Here is a 23,354-nt window from a genome sequence, read left to right as displayed (position 1 = left end):
CGTTGAGCAAAAAAAAAAAAAAAAAAAAAAAAGGAGGGGGGAGCGGTTGGGTTTTAACGTTAATTTCCCGCACTGTGTAACCGCCTGCGAGTGAGATCAGCCACCGCGCTGCCCGCTTCTTTTATGACAGCCGGTGAGTTAATATTAACAGTCCTGTGTCCTGCCGTTAACGACACGGCTCACATACAAACAGAAAACAAAAAAAACAGTGTGGCGGCGAGTGTTAACCTTACGTGTTTACTCCCACCCTCTCTCTGAAATAACGATTGCTCTGCCAACATTTGCCTCACATTTCCAACTGCATTTTGTGTACCGGGTTTTCAACAAGTTTAAAGTGTGTATGCACATTTTATGTTGGCTTAAATACATTTAGAAGACTTATGTGATGCGAGGAGATTAAATAATATGAAACATGATATCGATGTTTTTTTTTTTTTTTCTTTTTTACTGTAAGTTTAAAGGAAGAATGTGTATATTTGTGTTACCATACATATTTTAAATGGCCATCATCATGTGGCTTTTCCCTTTTTGGATCCTACGTAACTAATGAGTGACACTTACACATAACTTATATATGATGCAGGGAGATAAAATGCAAAATATGATGTCAAATTTTTATTTGTTATTTTTACTGTATAACATCACATTTCAACAAGTTTAAAGGAAACTTGTGTGTATTTGTGTTACTATACATACTTCAAACAGTTTCAGGGGACAGTATGCCACTATGAAAGCTTTAGTAACTTGAATTTCTTTAATATTTTGCCTGTGAAAATCTAAGTGGCCATCATAAGGTGGATTTCCCCCCCTTTGGATCCTACTTCACTAATGAGTAACAGTTACACATGATGCTAGGAGATAAAATGCAAAATATGAAGTCAGTGTTTTTATTGCTGTAAAACATAACATTTCAACGTAACTAAAGGAGGAATATATGTATTTGTCTTACCATACATATTTCAAACATTTTCAGTGGACATTATGCTGCTATGAAAGTTTAAATATAAACTGAATATTTTAATATTTTTGCCTGGGAAAATCTAAATGGCCATCATCATGTGACATTTCCCCTGTTGGATCTTGCATAACTAATGAGTAGCCTAACAGATACACAAGAATTAGGCTTATGTGATGCAAAATAATACAGATAATGAATATCTACTGAAATACATCAATAACTTACAATTACAACATTTTTGTTTCTGTAAAATCATGATTGCTTTGCCAACAGTTGCCTCATATTTGCATCTTCATTTTCTGCAGAAACTAAAACAACACTAGGTATTCAACAAGTTTAAAGGAAGTATACACATATTTTATGTCACATGCATTTTAAGAATTTCAGTGAACATTTTTGCCCCATGAAAGCTTTTGTAACAATTACACGAGACGTATGTGATGCAAGGAGATTAAATAATGCAAAATATGAAGTCACCGTTTTGAAGTCAATGTTTTTATTGCTGTAAAACATCACATTCCAAGAAGTTTAAAGGCAGAGTATGTATTTGTTACCATACATGTTTCTTATGCCACTATCAAAGCACGTTTAAAAACATAAGGCCTATGACAATCTAAACTGCAATTATAACATGACTTTTCTCCTTTTGTGTCCAACATAACTAATGAGTCGCAGACACATAAGAGGTAGTCCTATGTGATGCAAGGAGCATTTGGTATTAATGAATGTTTATTTTGCTCTCAGATTTGATCTCATAGATTAGTGTAAGTGGTGGCATAAATGAGACACAATCAATAATTTACCTCTCAAGATCATAACAGAATATTGTTGTTGGAGCAGGGTTTTTTGTTTTGTTTTTGTATTTCTGTGGTTGAAAACTTGGATTTATGAATTACACAATGTTCAAACAAGTATATCTCTTATATTGTGGCATTGAATGTTTTAATTTAAACATTAAGCTGTCATTGTGTCTATAGTTTTAGTAACAATGTAATAAGAAAACTACAGTAGCTAAGGCAGGTTATAAAGTGTAGTTCACACTCTGAGGCAGTTTTCAAACTGCTCTGTATTAACTTAAAACTTTAAAGGCTAAATGCTCAAGCTTACATCTGTGAGAAACTTTTATCTTAAATCAAAGTAAAATGACTTAATTTATTAATCCCCAATTCACAATTCAATTTGTTCACTTTACTATACAGTCTTCACATACATAGGCCTTAAACACAGACCAGCTTGTGTAAGCAGGATGTGAATTATCTGTGCAAATATTGGAAAACCTATAAACAAACCTGTCCTTTGGGAATGTTGTTAATATGCCCATCCCTTTCCTCTCATTAACAGTATGACAGAAGGTACTGAGTACAAGTTAAATCATTCATACGTGGCTTGTAGTAGTAAGATAATGTTTTGATTATCTGCTATTTGGACATTCCTTAATTCTTTCTTTCTTGAATTTGGGAAGTAATTTCAAAGCACCTGTGTAAAAGAGTGCAAATAATGGCAGAGAGTTCTATTAACTTGTGCCAGTAGCTACAAAAGGCTGCTATTAGGAGCAGAACAACAGCCGTCAATACCCTCCTGTATGAAAATAGCCCAAATGAGTTTACTGGAAGGAAAACCTTGTATGCAATAGCCAAGTAGTGTCAGGCAGCCATGAATCCCTAGTTGTGAATAGTCTAATAGGGCTACAGTTGTTTGAACAACCCAATCACACTAACAGCAATTAGCTCATTTGTTTGTAATGTGTGAAATGTGTCATTCTGCTTGTTTGCAACCTTTAATGAGTTCTTTAGTTAGAGCTGTTCTTTTTGTGATCTCAGGAGTAAGAGGTAGAAAGAGGCGAGGGAAGATTTTTCAAACCAAAACCACACAATGCCTGACCAGAAGCACAGAAAGTGTAGGAGGACCTTTTTTTTTTTTTTTTTTTTGTCCACAAACGCACTTTGGAGTCACATCAATATTTTGTCATCACATGTTGTCGTCTGTGAGTTGGTGGATGTTGTCCCAGTGCAAACAACCTTTTTTTTTTGTTTTTTTGTTCCAGACCTGTCATTACAGAGTTGCACTTCAGCCTCAGGACTGGGAGTCCACAGAAGGACCAGACTAAGCAAGTTGTACCTCTTTCAGAAAAGCAGAGAAAAGGGTGGATAGTCTGTTGGTAAAAGGAGAAGGGGCGACAGAAGACATGGGAGGGGTAGGAAAATGCCAAAGAAGCAGGGCCTGAGGACTTTAGTGTCTCTGTGCTGTGGACACACAAGAACCTAGATCTGACTCTGTGGACAACTTCAGTGAAACTGCAGAAACTGTGGGGGTGCAGTGTGTTTCACAAACAAACAATGACTGAGAGCAGTTAGAGCAACAGTACATGTTAATGACAGCAGAACAAAAGCATCTTTACACTTCTGAGCAGCTCACAGCAGGGGTTTATTTAAAGAAGCAGATACAGCACTGTTTATCCATTAATCAATCAATACCTTTCTATCAACATATTTTTTTATATAGCTCTCCACCATTTGGAGGGAAAAAAATATGTGTTAATCTTTCTGCTGTTTCTTTTTCTCAGGGAAGCTTAGTCAAAAGAGAGCTGACTGGACTTTCACATGACTGCCCTGTCACTGGTTTCCACTTAAATTGATTTTTACTGCAATAATGCATTTTCAAACCCAAACCAGCCCAGTCTGCGTGAAACTGCTCAAAACGTGGAGGGAAAAAAAGAACAGTGACATTTGCGTGTGATTTGGCCACGTCAGCACGATTTCAAGGGACTTAACGCACAAAACATTTAGCAACTCGAATGAAAATAGTCCGTAAAAGCCCGCTGTTGCATGAGAGGACCGTGTGGTGAGCTGCAACACCTGTTTAAACAGGGCCTTTCACGTTAACTGCCGCCCTCCCCCTCCCCCGTTCATGGCCTGTTTTGAAACCGGAGTGGTGAGTCACTCTTCTCTCGGTTTAGAAAAACAGATCCGGCCAGGCTGGGGCCCCGGCGGGGGGATGGGAGGCCGGCGGTGATGAACACCGGAGGTGGACGCAGCTGGACTCCCACTCCCAAGGACCCCACATCCTGACAACGGCCCGCCGTGTTCCCATAGTGACCGGGGGCGATCTGAGAGAAACACCGCCAGAATTAATTGATATGCGTATTTTTCCAGCCCAGTAATCGTAGCTGCAGCCAATCAATTGGTCATGTTCTCCCCCCCAAAAAAGAAAAGAGTAGCAACAGAGGAGAGGCCGTCCCGGTTCCCAACTCCTAAATGCACCGTAGACCTTATGTGATTACTTTTGCCTATGCTCAGTATGTGGTGGGCCTGGCTTGAAGCGTGTTCAATCCTTTTTATTTTAGGACTGAACATTGGAGTGGAGACTGAAGAACCACACACACAAAAAAAACATCCTTTAAAAGACAGATTGTTTTCTGTTGATACTGGATTCTCTTGTTAAAGGTTAAATCAGATGGGCCATTTTGTCAAGGTATTTTTCAAACCAAAACATATTTAATCCAAGAGTATTTTAACATAGTAAATCCTTGGCAGTAGCACACTGTGCACACCAAATGCAGGCCCACATGTTCATGTAAGTATTAAATCAGGGTTTCGGTTCAGCCTCACCACACAGACGCTTTCTCCTACCAAAAATCATACACCGCCCCTCCTCCTTTTCCCGCCAAAAAGCCTCGGGGGTTCGAATTCTGCCCTTTTCTGATAGGGCGAATCGATGTATCCATGACAACCGTTGCTCCGGACGACAAGGGATGCTCGAGGTGCTGCGCAACAACTGACTGCCATGCGCATTGCGGCAGCGCGTACCACTCTCATCCTGACTCATGACTCAGACTCGTTTGAAGCCCTGTAGAGCTGCAATGTGGCTCAGATGGTGAGTTACATCAGATTACACACAGCTAGATGAAGCTTCTTTAAAATATAACAACATTGTGAGCGGAACACACAACCTGCCGGCATGGCAGTTTACACATCAACCGCTAGATGGTAGCACCGTGCCCTGAATAAAATATAGGTCTACAGGTTAAACGACAAAAGCATGTTAAACTATTTGTTACCAGAAACAGAGGAAGTCAATCGATACAGTTCTAAGTGGTCATATAGAATCCACAGAAAAAGATAAACGCGACACTTTGCGTTCACCCGGCTGCTAAACTTTGTTCTTGTCCTGGATTTTGTGTCGATAAAGTTTGATTTTGAACAGTCTACTGCAAAAATGATGGCGGCGGATCAAACCGTGGACGGAGTCCCCCCTTCACTTTCAGCCAAAGTGGTTGGGTATGTTGACAGCTGATATAAGCACGTTGCCATTCTGTTAAGTAATGTGGGTAACTGCACTGATGTGCCTGAACAGCCACATAATGTTTGTACCTGTCGTGTTTAAATCAGCGTCAGCGTTAGCTTGTTGCTAACAATTAATTAAGTTGGTAGCTAGCAGACTCCTTAACTGAGTGTACACATGCAGTTAAGCATATGACGATGACCGTGTTTGCTTAAAATAACTATATTTGTGTACCACAGTGTAATCCTAGCAAATGTTTTGCTGTCAACACGTCTGCAAAGCCAGGGCTAACTTTGCATCTTGCTAGGTTAATCTTGCTGGTTAGCGTACTAGTGCATGCACCTGCCACACAGTCAGGAAGTGTCAGTGTAATAACGCTAGTGAATTGAATGTTTCTCTGCAGGTCATTTGCTTATCTGACTATCAGAGACAGATTGCCGACCATCCTGACCAAAGTCATAGATACGATACACCGCAACAAAAACAAGTTTTTTGAAGAATATGGAGAGGTAACGTAAATCTTTATTGATTAGTCCAACTCGAGTTTTATTTTAGCACTTCCGGATATATGAGGCTCATTTGAACACGTTTCTTCTTTACTTTCGTACAGGAGGGTATCGAGGCAGAGAAGCAAACAATAGCTCTGCTGTCCAAGCTGAGGAATGAGCTGCAAACTGATAAGCCAGTGCTAGAACTGACGGATGGCCTGCAGGACAGAGAGCCCTGGAACCAGTACCTGCAGAGACATCAGAGACCGCAGGGGGACCCGGAGTCTGTCAGCTGGTTCAAGTCTCCATGGCTCTACGTGGAGTGCTACATGTACCGCAGGATACAGGAAGCCCTCTGGCTCAAGTAAGAAGCATTCATATCTTTTTAATGGGAACGTTTGATTGCTAACCTACTTCCTGCCTTTGAATATATGTCCTTTAGGCTGTGCAATACTTGATCATATTTGTTCATGCATAAGTTAATCATATCAAACTGCTAACAATGGTAATTTAAGATGTCAAGTTCTGCTCTCACTCTTGTTCAGATTTTATTCATGACTAAATACGACACAGTATTCGCCTTATGTTGTTAATGTAGACTGTAAAACTGAGTCACATAGTTCTCATCATTAAAAGACGTGTTAAGTATTTAGTACTATTTTTTAAAAATTACAATATTGTCATGGTAACGAAATATGCAAGTGTTGGTAAATTGCCCTAGATAAGAATAAGTAGAGCTTTTTGTTGTCATTTTCCTCCTAAAATGATTTGCTCTCTGCTCATTTCAGCCCTCCCATGAGTAACTTTGACGTCTTCAACGAGGGGAAGACTCAAAGCTTTTTTGACTCTCAGCAGGCCGTGATGGCCTTATGTATGTACTTGGAGGGTGTCAATAAGAACATGGAGGAACTCTCCAAGAATCAGCTGTTGGAGCATTTTAACAAACTGCTACAGGTCAGTATTTTATTCACCAGCTCGATACATGAAAATCAACTGAGTGAAGTGAACTGATGATGTGAACATGTGGGTCGTAGTGACCAACGCACAGATAAATACCTGACTCCTGACCCTGCAACTAAACATAAATGACAGTGATAATCTGTCCCATCATCCATTCTCTGTAGCATTTATCTTATTGAGGTCATAACTGAACACATTAAAAAAGGTTCAGGTTTAATTATTTTAATTTGACTCTTCCCAGGTTTCTCTTTGGGGAAACAAGTGCGATCTGTCAATCTCTGCTGGCCAAGACAATTCACAGAAGAACAGCCCGATAGAGTCCCTCAGCAGCCTGCAGCCCTTCATCTTGGTGGATGACTCGAGTATGGTATGGTCAACTCTTATTTCCGCCCAGAGGCCAGGACAGTCAGAGAAAGCCACTGCAGGCAGAGTGGACATTGTTCTAGACAATGCTGGCTTTGAGTTAGTCACTGACATGGTGTTTGCAGAGTTCCTTGTTAACTCAGGCCTTGCCCGTGAGGTCCATTTTCACGGCAAAAGCTTCCCCTGGTTTGTCTCTGATGTCACAGCTAACGACTTTCAGTGGACGATTAGGCAGACCATGGCGGCCAATCACAAGTGGATGTCCAAGAGTGGTTATCAGTGGCAGAGCTACTTGAAGGAGGGTGTGTGGACCTATCACGACCATCCGTTCTGGACACAGCCCCATGAGTTCTGTGACATGGCAGCTGATGCTCCTGACCTGTATGCAACTCTGCAGGGGGCAGACCTGGTGCTGTTTAAAGGTGATCTGAACTACAGAAAGCTGACAGGGGACAGGGAGTGGGATCACACTGTTGGCTTCGATACTGCGCTACAAGGTTTTGGGCCGGCGCCTCTTTGCAGCCTGAGGACTCTTAAGGCCAACGTTCAGGTTGGGCTGCAGACAGGCCAGGGGGAGAAACTCACTTCCCAAGATCCAGACTGGATGACCAGCGGCAAGTACGCTGTCATTCAGTCCTACATCCCAAAGTCGAAACAGTAAGACTGCCCTCAGGATCACACTGGGAAAACGTGGATTCAACTTTAGATTTACTACAAGCAGAAGCAGCACTCAACTTCAAGCCATATGACTATTAAGTTACATAACAATGTTAGATGTTTTTGTTCCTTGTTGTTAACACTTCATCACGTTTGATACAGAAATGCAGTTACTGAAAATATTTTTACTACAGTTATATACCATGTCATAGTTAAAACATTAGCAATCTTAGCTCCTAATGTTTTCCCATGATTTAAAATCGTTTACAATGACATTTATGCTCACAGGTGACAAATCAATGTTGGCTTTCTTTTTTGCAAATAGTCTATGTGTTGTCCACCGTTTATTAAGCCATAATGTTTACAGGTTAATATAGATGCTGCTAACAATTATTGAGTACAAATTGGGCTTAATAAATCTTCAACTTCAAGCAGCAGTACTTTAATTTTGCATGCAGGTGATGAGAATGATAATAATTGTAATATATAGATATCGTAATTAGGCTCAGCTCAGGTTGTTTAACTGTTGCACTCGGTGTTATTGATATGCATGCAGCTAAAACATGCAAAAAGAATCACCCAAGGCAGATCATGACACTATTTGAATAACTGTTTTTTAAAGATTGCAGAATGTTAATGTGGCATTTTAACAATAACAGTGATGACGTGCTTGAAATTGTAACCCAGACCTTTGTGTCTTCATAGATAAACGTGGATTTCTCTGTGCACACTGTTATGTCATCTAAAACCTCACTGTCAGTCCTTCAGAGGTGATGTTAACTGGATTCTGCTCAGTGCTGCTGGAAATGATATGATTTTCACTTATGGATTTAATAAAGAATTGCATTGACTGGCCTTTTCTTTATTCCCTGTCATACTTAACGATCATAAGAAATAGAGGATGTCGGTATTGGACTTTCTCTGTCAATGTTATCTCCTCATGAGTATCTTTATTCACTGAAGCAATCCTGACAGATCATTAGTCTCAATCCACATTGGTCAAGTACAGCAACAGTACAAAACAATAACTCAATAACCCATCCATCAGCATGCAGTTTAAATGTACGCCAGCAGTGTGTACATATTTTGTAGCAGTTGCTACCCGTAGAACTAGAAAAACAGCTGTAAATGCTCCAACATCTGAATTACAATTCAAAAATGAGCCAGGATGACTAAACCGCATCATTTAGGTAGCTGACATGCTTTGTGTAGGTAGTTTGTTATGAAAATGAAGACAACTACAGCAAGGAACACCCTATCTTGAGCCATTAAAGTGACTTAGCTGTTTAATTTTGAACTCTTTTTCCTCTCCACAGTGACTTTTTTTTTTCCCCCTGGGGTAATGCAAAAAATATATATATCATCATTATCAGGACCACTTGTTTTCCACTTGACCTGACATGTTCTGAAAATTGGGTTGTTTACTCAAGGAAAGATGTTGCACAGAGGAGGGAAAAGGTTAGTCTGTGCCAAATGTTCAGGTTTTCCCCAGTGGTTGAGGTACAAAGTTGCTTGTGATCCTCTTTGATTTCTTGCATAATTGACAATTTGCGTCAGCTTTTAGCATCGTGTGGAAATAAGAAAATCAATACAAGCCACAAATTATTTTTGTGGCTTTTTATTATCGAAACTGAAACTCATAATTTGAATTTAGCCTCTTGCAAGCGTGCACACATTTTCTGCACTGAAAACCTGTTTTAACAGGTTTTATTTTGCATCTGGTACCATATCCAGAAGGTGTTTTCACCGCGATACTCTTGTCAGAACTAGAGATCCCTGAAAATCAACAACCTAGAACTTGTGTGTTGTAAACATGAATATTGATTCTCTTACTCTGCCCTTTTGCTTTGATTTGTTTGTATAGTGAGCTACTTCATCTGTGACTTGCCTTGAAATTAATCATTAAGCGTTCCATATTGTGCCCCTGTTATATATGTCGTCCAATTTTGAGTGAAATGTCACAAGAAAAATATGATTTAAAAGGGGAAAAAGTCTGTTAATTTCTTTGTCATGTTTATCAAAAACTGGAATTTAAGTCATATTGATAACCATCAATCCCTTCATTTGGGATTGATTGTGTAATTATTGGCTGTTGGAATGAGGTTTGACCTCCTGTTCTGTTTGCTGTGTTATGGTGACCTGGCACTTAAAAGCACTGTGGTTATCGATTTGGCTGCATCTTTAATTTGGTTACTCCCTCCCCCGTTTTTTTCCTTCAACCTTTCCACTGTTCCCATTGTGTCCAATGATCCCTACTAGATGTTGGAGAGTCAGAGAGATGAGAGAGGCAGAGCGAGAGAGAGAGAGAGAGAGAAGACTCAATCAGTCCCCCAGCGTTGCACGGCAGACATGAGGATGATTCATGTGTAAGAGGTGAGTGGTGTTTTCTTGGTAGATTTTTTTTTTGTTTTTCTTTTAGTCCCCATTGTTTAAAGCCATCGTCCTAATGTTTCTCATTTCCACAGTGATTTGATTTAGTGCACGGTCTCAGGTGTATTCAATAATGTGGCTACAAATAGACCGATCGTACGTCATGAGTGTGTGCTAAATTAAACGGCCTACTGCTAGTTTAAAGTTGCTCTTTCTGCGGATACCAGCTGCCACCAGTCAAAGCTTTTCAGTGTCAAAAATAAGTGAACTGGGAAGAGACAAGGCGTGAAAGTTATTTAGAAATCACCATTTATCAGTCCATCCTCCTCTTTCTTTATTCCACCAGGCTTCCCTTCCTCCTACACATTAGTAAGGATGTATTAAAGGAAATAAAAGAAAAAACTCTGCTTACAAAAAAAAAATTTAAAAAAAAACATTTAAGGAAGTTGGGAGGAGTCTTTGTGGATGTTCTTCCTGGAGCATTGCAAACGGAAGCTCAAGGCAGATAGGGCTGAGGGATTGGAAGAATAGTGGACCCTTCAAGTTGCCGGGGGAAAAAAAGCAAAGAAAGTTAGAGAGAGAGAGAGAGAGTGAGGAAAGAGTAAAGGGAGAGGGAGGGCTGCACTCTTCTTCACTCCCCCCTCCCAGCAAATGGGAGTGGAAGTCTAAATCATGTTGCATATCAGTGCTGTTGTGCTGTGATGTTGCTCAGGCAGAGCCCGACACAGAGCAGCAGGCAGCCCTGTGGACCAGTAGTCAGACCCAGGATCAGCCCAGTCTTCTCAGAGCTGGAGACCATCTCCCCGCAGCGTCCCTCGCCTCCACTGCGTGCCCCCCTCGCCGACATGTACCCCGAAGACAGCCGGGTGTCTGGAGGGGTTGCCACTGTGGACTTCCTGGAAGGGACGTACGACTATGCCGCCCCCACCCCTGCCCCGACTCCTCTTTATAGCCACTCCACCCCTGGCTACTACTCCGCTCCTCTGGATGCACACGGACCACCCTCAGATGGGAGCCTTCAGTCCCTGGGCAGCGGGCCCAACAGTCCTCTAGTGTTTGTGCCCTCCAGCCCCCATCTCAGCCCCTTCATGCACCCGCCCACCCACCACTATCTGGAAACCACCTCGACACCCATCTACAGGTGAGGGAATAGAGCTTATTTCTTTCTTCATCACCACATCACCAGAGTGAGAACAGTGTTTTCATTTCTTTTAGGTTTTATAGATTCTGCATCAACAGGTTTGAATTTTGCCCGTTATTTTAAATGTTGTTAAGTGTCTCATGGGAGGTGAGAGCTGCATGAATCTGATTGTTTGGTCAGATTTGTTTGTAGTGATTTTTTTTTTTATCCTTGAAAGTTGAAGAATGATATCCTTAAAGAATTAACATTTTTAGGTTGTTTATCATGTTCATTATAATTTGTATGTTTCCCAAATGTTACTATATTGTCTTTACTGTCCTATCATTTCCTATTAAAAGGTTCTAGGGCAAAATATTGCCACATTATTAGATTTACTATCGTCTGCTCCTGTTTTACAGCACAGGCATTCAACTCAGTCTGCACACAGCAGTTATAAACAAAACATAATTATAATTATATAACCACGTTGTTATTTTTAATCTCTTGCTTTATACAAAACATTGCCACTATCTCTATAGAGAGGATCAAGCTTTGCCCTGGTTTCTAATTCCAGAGATTATGGACTTTGTCAGGGACCTTGAGAAAAGAACAATACGTAAGAACAACAGACACACAGTTTCCTGACTCAGGTGGAAAATAGAAGTCTGCTTTTGTTTCTCAGTTTGAAGCCGGTGTGGTAAATGGTAGAATTTGGTAACATATGTATTAGATTTTTTTTGCATTGCAATTTGTTGTCCTGTCTTTATATAAAAAAAACACTTTTTTTGAGCTGAACTCTGTGATCTGTGGCAGGTCCAGTGTCCCATCCAGTCAGCATTCAGCTTCAAGAGAGGACCAGTGTGGCACCAGTGACGACTCATATAGTGTGGGGGAGTCGGGGGCTGGAGCGGGAGCCGCTGGGTTTGAGATGGCCAAAGAGATGCGTTTCTGTGCCGTGTGCAGCGATTATGCCTCTGGGTACCATTACGGGGTGTGGTCCTGCGAGGGCTGCAAGGCCTTCTTTAAGAGGAGCATACAGGGTGGGTAATCTGTCGACTACTCCTATCTGATGCCAAAGGATATAATCCTGAAACATTGCCTGTTATTCTGTGAGAGCTTCATGGTCAAATTTCATGTAAAATTTTCCAACATTCTTCACATTGATTTCAGTTTATGAGACAAATAAACGCTCAAGATTAAATTATATTCTTATTGTACCCGTCATGGAAAATTAAGGAAAAAACACAATTATAATAGCTGACTTCATAAATACAATAAGAATTGGAGTGCTGCTTTCCATTCAAAAGACGTCTTCTGTTAGTGAACAAAAGAACATTTAGTGTGATTTAGTTTGTCCACAGCAGAGAAAATGAGAGAAAATATAAAATTATGACATTGTGAACTGAGAGATTTAAAATCAAGGGTACAGAAATTAAGATTTAAAATGTCCTCTTTTTAGTTTTCAGTTTTGACAATTTTCCCTCATATATTTTTCATTTGACGTCTTGTGTACAGCTGTGTGTGCAGATAAAAGCCATAGATAAAATCCATCTTTTGTTGGTAACTTAGTCATGTTGAGACTATGACGCTTTGGTATATTGATATCTGTCGCAGTGGAAGGCTGGTCATAAAGAAACCAATTGTCTCCATGGTGATGACAAAGCCAAGATGCCACATTTTAATTCTCTCCATCTAGGATTCATTATAAACAGGAAGATAGTGTTCCTGGCTACTAAATAACCAAAGTCTAAAGTGAACAGTGGAGTGGGGGGCTTGAAGTAATAGATTTTCTTCCATTCCAGGTCACAATGACTATATGTGCCCAGCAACCAATCAGTGTACTATTGACAGGAATCGGAGGAAGAGCTGCCAGGCTTGCCGTCTTAGGAAGTGTTACGAAGTGGGCATGATGAAAGGAGGTGGGTATGAAACACCAGCAGACAGAAGATTTAACATATTTTCCAACAACATTTTCCCTTTTTTTATTTTTAAGTTTTATTTTAATTAATGTTTTTTTGCAACTTTCTGTATATCAGTAAATTATTGGATATCCTGTAGTTTTTACTTGATTATTTTTGGTTGAGTTGTCTAATAAAGCTTCTATGTTTTTAGATTTGATTAGATTCAACTTCACTGTCATTTCACAGAGTATGGGTACTAAGACAACAAAATGCAGGTCAGCAAGAAAACAGTAAAGACCAGAGTAACATACACACCGCATGTATCCACCTTATTCATAATGGAGCGTTCTTAGAGTGATTGTGAGGCATAACATTAATTTCCAAAGACCTAGGTTAGACTTGGATAGAGTTATATGAACAACAGTAAGTGGGGTATGTATGAATACATTAACATAAATACAATATGAACAGCGTCAAATTAATTACAACCCACATGACTCAAAGGATTTACCTCCACTGTCCTGGATACTCATACTTCTTGACTCACACAGGCATCCATTTCATCTGTTCTTTGTGGTATAACAGGTTACAAAGTCATTCTGATTTGGCAGAAAAGCCTGATGAGAGTGTGTTTGTAACTGCATTTTATTTTACGTTAATCTTCTGCTGTGTGGTTAAGGTGTGCGCAAAGACCGTGGGCGTGTTCTGCGGCGTGACAAGCGACGGACTGGCACCGGTGACAGGGACAAGGCCTCTAAGGGTCAGGAGCACAGAACAGCGCCCCCTCAGGACAGGAGGAAACACATCAGCAGCAGTGCTGCTGGTGGAGGAGGAAAGCCATCAGTGATCAGCATGCCTCCTGACCAGGTGTGGCAACAACCTCCAGGAATCATGACAATACATAACAAAGTTCAAAGTGGATGTCGTGATAAGATGATAGTCGCTTTAAATCAATTTATGCTCATATTTCTCTGGTTAAAGACTGAGGGTGGGACTTTTTACCTGCTGCTCCCTCAGGTGCTCCTCCTGCTCCAGGGTGCAGAGCCCCCAATGCTGTGCTCCCGTCAGAAGGTGAACCGACCCTATACTGAGGTCACCGTGATGACCCTGCTCACCAGCATGGCTGATAAGGAGCTGGTCCACATGATCGCATGGGCCAAGAAGCTTCCAGGTACTGCTTTGAGTGGCAAGGTGTCCACACACAACCCACACGATCATGAAGTTAATAATCTGCTCTAAGAATGTTCTTTATTGGTCTGACGTCTGTGTGTCAGGCTCGTCGTTACGTAGTTTTCTGGCCATAATTGTGAAAGGACAACAACGACTCTTTTGCTTTCATGCATGATTGATATTTTCTCAGGAATGTAAGACTAAAAAGCTAAGATTAGATAAAACTTGAATAATGCCGTAGGAAATTCTGGTGCCAGAGAGTTTTTAGAATTACAGTAACTTGTAAACGAAAATACAAAAACACGGTAAACTAACCACAGCTCCAGACTAACTTTTAACCCTAGCAGCAGTGATGTCCACACTGAAAGTTTTAGGAGCAACAGCACAAAATTTAAGAGCACCACTTATATTAGCATGCAACACATTTCATATTTTTTCCTGATTTGGAAATCAATGGCAATAAATAGACAATGTACAGAAAGAAAGATGTTCTGCTTTGCTGTAAGAGTCTCACAAGTAGTGTAACAAACCCATCACTCATGTATATATCGAGGAAGTGGAGAGGATGACGAATATTTTTTTATTGCTGTGACAGCCACAGCAAAATGTTACAAGCAGAAAGGCTGCTCCTCATGTTTTGCAGGAAACGCTACATTGTTTTAAGACATAAAATCACAAGGGGAATATTTGCAAGTTGCACAGGCACTCCTGTTCTCAGGTTCCCACTGTCTCCAAAAATGGTTGCAATTTGTGACTAAATGGTTGCCATCAGTGCCAAATAGAATAACAATAAAATTAAAACTAAAAAAAAAGATCATTTTAGGAAAAACAAGAAAACTACAATAAAGAACTAAAATTGAAAAGGTAGGATATGTGCAATGATATTGAGGAGTAATAGAGAACAGTAGAAGCACAATTTAAATAATTATTTTGGCATGAATTCTAAGATTTTCAGCAGCAGTTGTTTTGTAAAATTTGTGAATTTGTCAATAAAAGCATTTTCATTGGGAAATTGATATATTTTACTTGAGCAAACTCAAAGTTGCAATGAATCTAGAAACAAACATTGGTGATAATTCTTTTGGTTTGAACCCAAAAATAAACAGACCTCTTCAGCCATTTAAAATACAGCGATACAGTCACAAGAAATATAAAAACAAAGAAAAGTAATGAAAATCTCCTCTTCACAAACTGTCCAGCGTCAGTTGGATTCAAAGTGAAAGGAAAGCTTCTTTATTTTCCCAAGGCTCATTAACTGTGAGGTCTGTGACCAGGTCTGTGAGGATTAGAAGGACGACTTCCAGTTTCATACAAGACTGATGCAAATGCTATTATATCCAATTATCCAACGGAACTCCACAGGTACGTTATGTTCTACTCTTTTGGATAGATAATCAGAAATACATGCCCTGTGAGGGCACAGGTGAGGGCAAAACATGTGAGTCAGATCTGCCGGAGCACCGTGACATCCTTCGTATGTCTTGTCCAAATTAAGACATATTTTTGAAAACTCTCAAACGGTGTGCTCCTTAGACATTTCAAACGTAGATATGTACTGTGTGACGGTGGCTGCAGCCCCCGATTGTTGGCTGGTGATGGCAGACCTTTATAGTGGGAGCACACACACACAAATGCAGAGCCATTACAGTGATGGCAATTATAGTCATCAGCTTTGAGAGGACTGTTTGGCCAATCTGCTGGCACCCCACAGAGCCTAAATGCAGTATAGAACACAGTACCCTTTTTCCATGCATGCACACACACATGCACGCACTCACACACGCACACACACCTCACAAGCTCTCTAAGTGAGTAAATCCTGACTTTGAGGTATGACAACCTTGTGCGTCCCTAAAAGGCCAAAAACACAGCTTTAATTGCAAGGGGGTCCCAAACACGGTGCAGAGGGGCACAATGGGAGAGAATTGGGGGTAATTATGTATGACTTGAGACAGCTGGGTACCAGCGATAAGGCTTCTTATGTTAGCAGAGAGATTGCAGGTGGTTTCGATCAAGTAGTTATTTCCCACCAGAAAACAAGGTCACACATATTTTGTTATTTTATGAGTGGGATTGATGGTGCACAGACATTTAACATTCCCCATCAGGCTGCAGTTAACACCCACCACTCAAAAATAATCAGCATTTATGTAACAAACACTTGTCAAATCGTCTTTGTTTTTCTGTGTCTGGATTAGGTTTGGATACCATTTAATTGATGTGATCATGATAAAACACACAGCAATTATTTGGAGTTGACTCGAGAGGTACAAAAAAGTGTTAGATCTGCTGGAACACACCCGACAACACTCTCTCTAGCTGTGCTCCCGATTGGCATTAGTTATCGTTGATCTCCTGATTTCATAGTAACACTCAGTTTGCCACTGGATGAAACAGGTCAAGAAGAAGAAATATGCTTCCCAAATTCACTTCACTTGGTGCGAGAATTGCATAGAGACAGATTATGAATTTTCACTATTCCTTCCTTTTCCGTCAGTGTGTTACCAAGATTTCTGTGCATGTAGAAGATCTTCAAAGTTAAAAAGGTCTTAAAGAGACAGGAACTAAATCAGAGCGTTTCAGACAGAAGGGGAATGCAGCGTTGCAGCTCTGGACAGTACGAGAAAACTGATGTTCATTGAGCATTAAAGGATGTAAACCTGTTCTAGTAGTGACCCAAAATAAAATGATCAACCTGAAAAGGAGCATAATATGTGTCTCCTGTTAGAATGGTTGATAGGCTGGAAAAAAAGAGTTGATGAACGAAGCAGGACCCATCAAAGTTATTCTTCATTTTCTGTTTTTAAAAAATTAGATCAGAACACTGTGTCAAAAAAAAGACATTCTGATTGAATGGTTTGGGACATGCAAACGCACATCTTACCGCATCACTTTAGTTAGCGTCCAAAAAGTTGGGATCTCTAATCTGAGAATGATTTTAACTGGAATGCAGAAATATTGTCCATGTTGCCACAGCTAATGTTCCATCCCCAGAGGGGGAAACACCAGACGATAGAGTGAGAAAGGATGCATGATTTAAATGTTCATCCAACATCATCCATGAACATCTATTCCTCAGTCACGTCAGCAGCAGCCGTGGTTGTTTAGCAATGACAGCAACATGTTCCCACACTGCTTCACAACATCATCCTTTCTTTTCGCTGTTTCGATTGAGAGACCCCTTTGCAGGAGAAATGAAGTTATGTGCTTTCAATGTGTACTTTGTGTGTGTGTGTTTTTTAAAGGTTTCCTACAGCTGTCCCTCCACGACCAGGTGCAGCTGCTGGAGAGCTCGTGGCTGGAGGTGCTGATGATCGGGCTCATCTGGAGGTCCATCCACTGCCCCGGCAAGCTCATCTTCGCACAGGACCTCATACTGGACAGGTTGGGAGGAATACTCGCCGGATTTCTGTGTAACATGCACCTTTCATCATCTGCTTTTTCTCCCTGTTTCTCAACCCTCCTCACACTCTGGCACAGACCTTAAGAGTGATATATCAGCATAGTAGATCCTCCATCTCACACCTTGCCAGCCATTGTGCCATCCCCAACATGCCCACCACAGACTGAAAGACTAATTACATGCTCCCCACGGAGAGGAGAGCTGCCTCTCTCTAACCTGAAATACCCCGCTCATCATTACAGTGCTGAGCTGGCAACCAGGACAGAGATTTAATCAATGCCTCAATTCAAGGAATGATGGAAAAGGCAGAACGGCGGGAAGGGGAAGGAGGTTGGGGTGAGAGAGCGAAATGACGACCGGAGAGGATGAGAAAATAGAGATGCAGGGTGACATGAGCACAGCCTGTTCCCTCCACTTCCCCCCTCGTGTTCAAAGTAAACAAGCTGGCCAAACCACAGTATCAGGCTCAGAGAGAAGGAGAGGGAGGGGTGCAGACAGACAGAGCTTTTACCCTCTGATGTGTCTGATGGTCCCATTTGATTCAGAAGTGTATTACAGAGTATTATCTCTAAAACCTGGTGAGTGTCCTCACCAATTGGACATGATGACTAAAACGCTGTGGGTCAGGGATGACAAATTCCCTTGGCTCCGAGCTTTAAAGTTTATCTTGCACTCCTACCGCTGGATATCACCCATCTTTCAGTCACTTTTCAACGGTGCCGATAAATGGAGCGTCGCAGTGATTCAGTCCATTAGTTGTTTATCTCGCCGCTCTTTGGATTTTTACACTTTCAGATGAGGTCTTTTTCCTCTGACGCCGTGCTTTGTTTTGTCATATGCACTCCGACGTTCATAGTTTGTGTTGTATTTATACATGTGTGACTTACAGAATTTTAAACATAAAGAAAACTGAATTTGATCATTTGCTGATCCTTTTTGACATATTCTGAACTGAAAACTGTAGACGGACAATATATTTAATGTTTGACCTCATCCACGAAATTCATTATTTTGTAAAGATACGCTTATTGTTGAATTCGATGGCAGCAACACATTTCAAACTAGTTGGGACAGGTGCAACAAAAGACTGGGAATGTTGGGCACTGGCTTGGTGTTCTGAAAACACCAGTTTGGAACATTCAGCAGGTAAACAGGTTGATTGGTAACAGGTGATGATAATAATGATTATAGTTAAGTTGTGGGACTAGTTTGTTAAAATACACCAAGTGCAAATAGTTCAAAATTTCAATGGTTCAAATTCAAAATGGCTGACTTTCTGTTGCGTTTAGCTCATGGCCACAACAGACTTTCTAGGTCTGCATGCGATACAAATCTGTACTCATCGGCAATTATAGAATATCTACAGCTGTACTGCAGCCATGCTTATCAGCTGTAGTGGCGTTGATGATGATTTGGATCACACTACCTTGATCGGCATGACCTGCTTCTGATTACAGGTAGCAAATAGATAGCTAAAACGGAGCGTTCAAGACACAGTACGAAAAAGGGGAACTGAATCAATGCACCATATGAGAAAAATAAAAGTATGTAAATCTATTCTGCTAGGACCCCCAAATCAAGGATGAACCTGAAAATTTGCGTAAAAGTTACATAATGTTGCTTTAAAGGAGGATGCTGAGGATGCTTGCCTGATTCTCAAATGAAGATTGACATCCAGGATTAATGGACAAATACATTTTAGTATCATCTGTGTGGAAAAATTGGAAAGAAATATTGGAGATGCTGAAAGCTGAAAACTTGACTTAGTGGTTACTTACTTTACTAAAAACAGTGAAGGCCCGAGGATGGAACCTTGAGGAGCACCATGGTTGAAATGGTTCAACTGAAACAGAGATGCCGCTCAGTTTAGTGTAAAGCAGTTGTAGTCACAACAGTTTTCTAGTCTATCAATTGGGTATCATGATTGGCTATGAAAGGGGCGTCATGGAAAGGCTCGGTCATTCACAAGTAAGGATGAGGTGTGGTTTACCACTGTCTGAAAGACAGGCTGAGTAAATTATATGAGCTCAAGATCACAGTTGATTTGCAAGATTTGCATTCTGTGTTCATTTACTCAGCATTCCTGCTTTTTTGGAATCAAGGTTGTGAAAAAAAAGAGGAAATTGAACTCTAAAATCCAAACAAAACTCCTCATGTTTTCTCTCACTCTTTTTTCCAGGAGCGAAGGCGACTGTGTCGAAGGCATGGCGGAGATCTTCGACATGCTGCTTGCCACCGCCTCCCGTTTCCGCATGCTCAAACTCAAACCTGAGGAGTTTGTCTGCCTCAAAGCTATCGTCCTGCTCAACTCTGGTAAGGTAACATGTTGATTTCTTTTGTAACATTTTCAGAGACACTCATTCCTGGTAACTCTGACTGAGGACAGGAGACACACTTCTCTAACAAAAACATAAGCTCTAGTTAAATTCTTCACAGTTTTGTTGGCACGCGCACTGCTCAGTCCCAGGTTTCTGTTTCAGGGAGTAAATATTGAACAGCATCAAACTACACCCACAGAGGTGTAGCTCTGAATGCTACTCAGGCACATTAAATGAACAGAGTGTTCTGGAAAGTCCTGTACCGTCAATATGCCTGAGAACTGTTACCATGACAACATGAGACAGCGCACAGGGCCGTGTTTGTCCCGGAGATTGAGATATTCTATATGGGAACCTGAGTAGACTCAAATACCAGCAGGATGACACCACTTACACAGCTGATGGAGCCGGATGAACTTTTTGATTGCTGCTTAGGCAAAAATGCTTCTGAAATTAATGCTCTGCTCTTATAGTCACGTGTGAGTCTGAACTTTTATCAAGTAAAAGTTGTATTTGTGTTTCTGATGGAGCTTCATCTGCAAGGGGTGTATTTTTTTGACAGAAGTCCCTGTTTCCTCTATCAGGTGCCTTCTCTTTCTGCACTGGCACAATGGAACCCCTCCATGACGGTGCTGCAGTGCAGAACATGCTCGACACCATCACTGACGCTCTCATACATCACATCAACCAATCCGGATGCACGGCTCAGCAGCAGTCGAGGCGGCAGGCGCAGCTGCTCCTCCTGCTCTCCCACATCAGACACATGAGGTGAAATTAAATTAGAAGAGGTCTCTTTTGTTTTCAGCACAAAAGTGTTTCAATTGCAACATGTTCTGCTTCAATTATCCACAGTGATTCTGTGAGGTTAATGGAGCTTTAAAAAAATTATGCTTCAAGAGGGTTAGGGCTCTTTATTAGAAACGTAATTGATTGTCTGTATTCAGGTGAGCTGGTTTTAGCATGAATCATCATGAAGAGGCTGGCAGATGATTCAACTTAAAGAGATCATATTATGCTTTTTGGGTTTTTGTGTAGCATTTTTGTGCATGTAAAGGTCCACGACAAAGGGAGTTACTCTCTCCCACAGAAAACACTGCTCTTACACTGCCTGAAACACCAGGTTTGGAGTTGAGCCTTTACTTCTGTAACTTCTGTCTGTCACTATGTAACAGGCGCTGTATAAATATATATTTCTATATATTTATTATAAACTATATACGCTCCAGTCAGGCAGCAGACATACAGTTGCAACGGCTGTAGTGGCGTTATTTTAGATCACACTACCTTGCTCAGCATGATCCCTGGCAGGGATGTAGGAAGCTTGAATTTTCACTCTAATCCCTCGTCTCCCTTTCATCTATGCTACATGTAGCAACAAAGGCATGGAGCATCTCTACAGCATGAAGTGCAAGAACAAGGTGCCTCTGTACGACCTGCTGCTGGAGATGCTGGATGCTCACCGCGTCCACCGCCCCGACAGACCAGCTGAGACCTGGTCCCAGGCTGACAGAGAGCCTCCCTTCACTTCCAGAAACGGCAGCGGCGGCGGCGGTGGTGGTGGTGGCTCCTCGTCAGCTGGCTCCACTTCAGGACCACGGGTCAGCCTTGAGAGCCCCACAGGTCCCGGCGTCCTGCAGTACGGAGGGTCCCGCTCCGAGTGCACCCACATCCTATGAAACCTACAGAATGAAAACTAAAGGTTGTATATGAATTCATTTGAAGAGATAATTATTTATGAATTATGTGATTTTTGTAGTTGTAGCTGTTTAGGGAGACATTTTTCCTTTGCACTACTCCGGTTCATGACAATACGAGCTTCAGCGCAGTTAATATTCTGTGCAGCCTTTCAGAAAATCTGTGATTTCAAGCTTTACAGTACAGCTTCTTATTTCCAGGTGTTAGTATATATTGTGGCACTCTGTCAGCTACAGTGATCGGAAATAACGAGCAGCTAATTTGTGTTTTTGCTTCAACCAAAGTGCACTTCCTCTTGGGTTTAAGGGGCTCTTGGGCATTATTTTTACTTCTAAATATAACGATGATAAAACTTGTTAAAATTGATGTTTGAGGACTGACTGCCATGTATTTTTAACTCGATAAACTTGGTGAAAAGATAGTTAATTAATGAGATTATGAAATGAAGAGCATCAAGGATTTATCTGTTGAATTATGAGTAACTACAAATTGCACAATCAAATCCAAGAACACTGCTTATCGGTGAAGGAAGCCAAGCTTTAATGTTGGGTAACTTCAGCCTGTCTTTAGCTTTTTGTGTGTAGTCAGTTTATTCTTCATGCTTACCTGCACCAAAGGTTTTTTTTAATTTGTTACATCATAATTGTGTGTGTGTGAGTATCAGAGAGACTGTCAAAGCTATGACTGGTTACTTTTCATCCACTCATTCAGTGATTTCATGTTGACTTTGGCTGGATTTACACACCTCCAAAACCCTAATTTGTCATAGTGCACATGCACATATGCTGTTGTTTTTATTTCTCTTGAACTACACCAAATTTGATACAGTTCTTCAGTAAATCTGAACATGAGTTGGTGTTTTCTTTATTAGCTGCTAACTTGCTAGTGTCAAAGTTTGGTTTATAAAATAAAAAAAGTTTAAAAAACAAAAAACAAAAAAAAAACCATTGACCATTGTTGTAAAAACAAAAATATTGAATCTGAATCCATTGCTAAAAATCTAAAATGTTGTTCCTTTAATTGGGGTATTGTGATATAACAATTTTGACAATAATTGCGATATCAAGAAGTTGTTGTGACTACAAACAAAAAAGAAAAGCATACGATCTTCAAGGTGTGTTCAGATAGAAGCAGAGCAAATGTTTGTTTTTGGCCAACATCTTATTCTTTGGGAACATTTGAAATGTTTATTCTAATTCTTTGTCATAAAAAAAAGACAATCATAAAATAACAATAAACCAGATTAGAGATTCATCCGCGTGCCTTAGGTTAAGATTACTAAGCCTAGCTCACTATGATCAGAAGATGCTGATTTTAATTGAAGCCACTTGTTCCTTTTTTGATGCTATTGTATCTGCACATGGCTCACGCACAACAGATTTAGAGCAGGTCAAAAAATTGGAATAACTTTTTTGAAGCAGAAAACTTTCATCTTGAACTCGGGTAAAGATACAACAGTTGGCTGACATGTAGTGTTTGCAGGCATTTATGTTGACAGAATATAAACGATAAACAAAAAGATGCAATTACAGCCAAGTCTCATCCTCACACAGGATCCAAAGATTGGACTCAGCCACTTGAGCTCTGATGTGTAATTCCAGTCAAACCTGATCTGACTGTCATTTGTTTACTGTGCATAAAAAAATAAAAGCATTAATTGGGAAAATATT

General features: G+C 40.7%; 1 protein-coding gene across 6 annotated transcripts; it reads left to right on the top strand.

Annotated features, from left to right (window-relative positions):
• Positions 1-16: 16 nt before the first annotated feature.
• Positions 17-23,350, top strand: armt1 (acidic residue methyltransferase 1). 6 transcript variants are annotated; one of them, XM_037085989.1, is made up of 12 exons: positions 17-133; positions 3,003-4,831; positions 9,967-10,080; positions 10,790-11,218; positions 12,017-12,237; positions 13,000-13,116; positions 13,778-13,965; positions 14,116-14,269; positions 17,514-17,652; positions 19,851-19,984; positions 20,574-20,757; positions 21,362-23,191. In XM_037085989.1, exons 3-12 carry the CDS (start codon positions 10,070-10,072, stop codon positions 21,663-21,665), a joined length of 1,881 nt encoding a protein of 626 aa, XP_036941884.1. In that variant the 5' UTR covers positions 17-133; positions 3,003-4,831; positions 9,967-10,069; the 3' UTR covers positions 21,666-23,191. The 6 variants fall into 6 exon arrangements, with proteins under 6 accessions (XP_036941884.1, XP_036941883.1, XP_036941886.1 ...); XM_037085988.1 differs by having other exon boundaries at positions 12,011-12,237; XM_037085994.1 differs by lacking the exons at positions 17-133; positions 3,003-4,831; positions 9,967-10,080; positions 10,790-11,218 and adding an exon at positions 11,795-11,813 and having other exon boundaries at positions 12,011-12,237; positions 21,362-23,350.
• The last annotated feature ends 4 nt before the right edge of the window (positions 23,351-23,354 follow it).

The sequence above is a fragment of the Acanthopagrus latus genome, chromosome 22, assembly GCF_904848185.1.
Source record: "Acanthopagrus latus isolate v.2019 chromosome 22, fAcaLat1.1, whole genome shotgun sequence".
NCBI classification, from domain to species: domain Eukaryota; kingdom Metazoa; phylum Chordata; class Actinopteri; order Spariformes; family Sparidae; genus Acanthopagrus; species Acanthopagrus latus.
Note: the sequence above shows the minus strand (reverse complement) of the source record. Positions and strands in the feature narration are given on the sequence as shown.

What these genes read in the sequence shown, in the direction of transcription:
- armt1 (XM_037085988.1), top strand. An exon ending in ACCTCGACACCCATCTACAG is followed by an intron (nt 11,219 to 12,010) that starts GTGAGGGAATAG and finishes GATCTGTGGCAG; the next exon opens with GTCCAGTGTCCCATCCAGTC. An exon ending in TCAGCATGCCTCCTGACCAG is followed by an intron (nt 13,966 to 14,115) that starts GTGTGGCAACAA and finishes CTGCTCCCTCAG; the next exon opens with GTGCTCCTCCTGCTCCAGGG.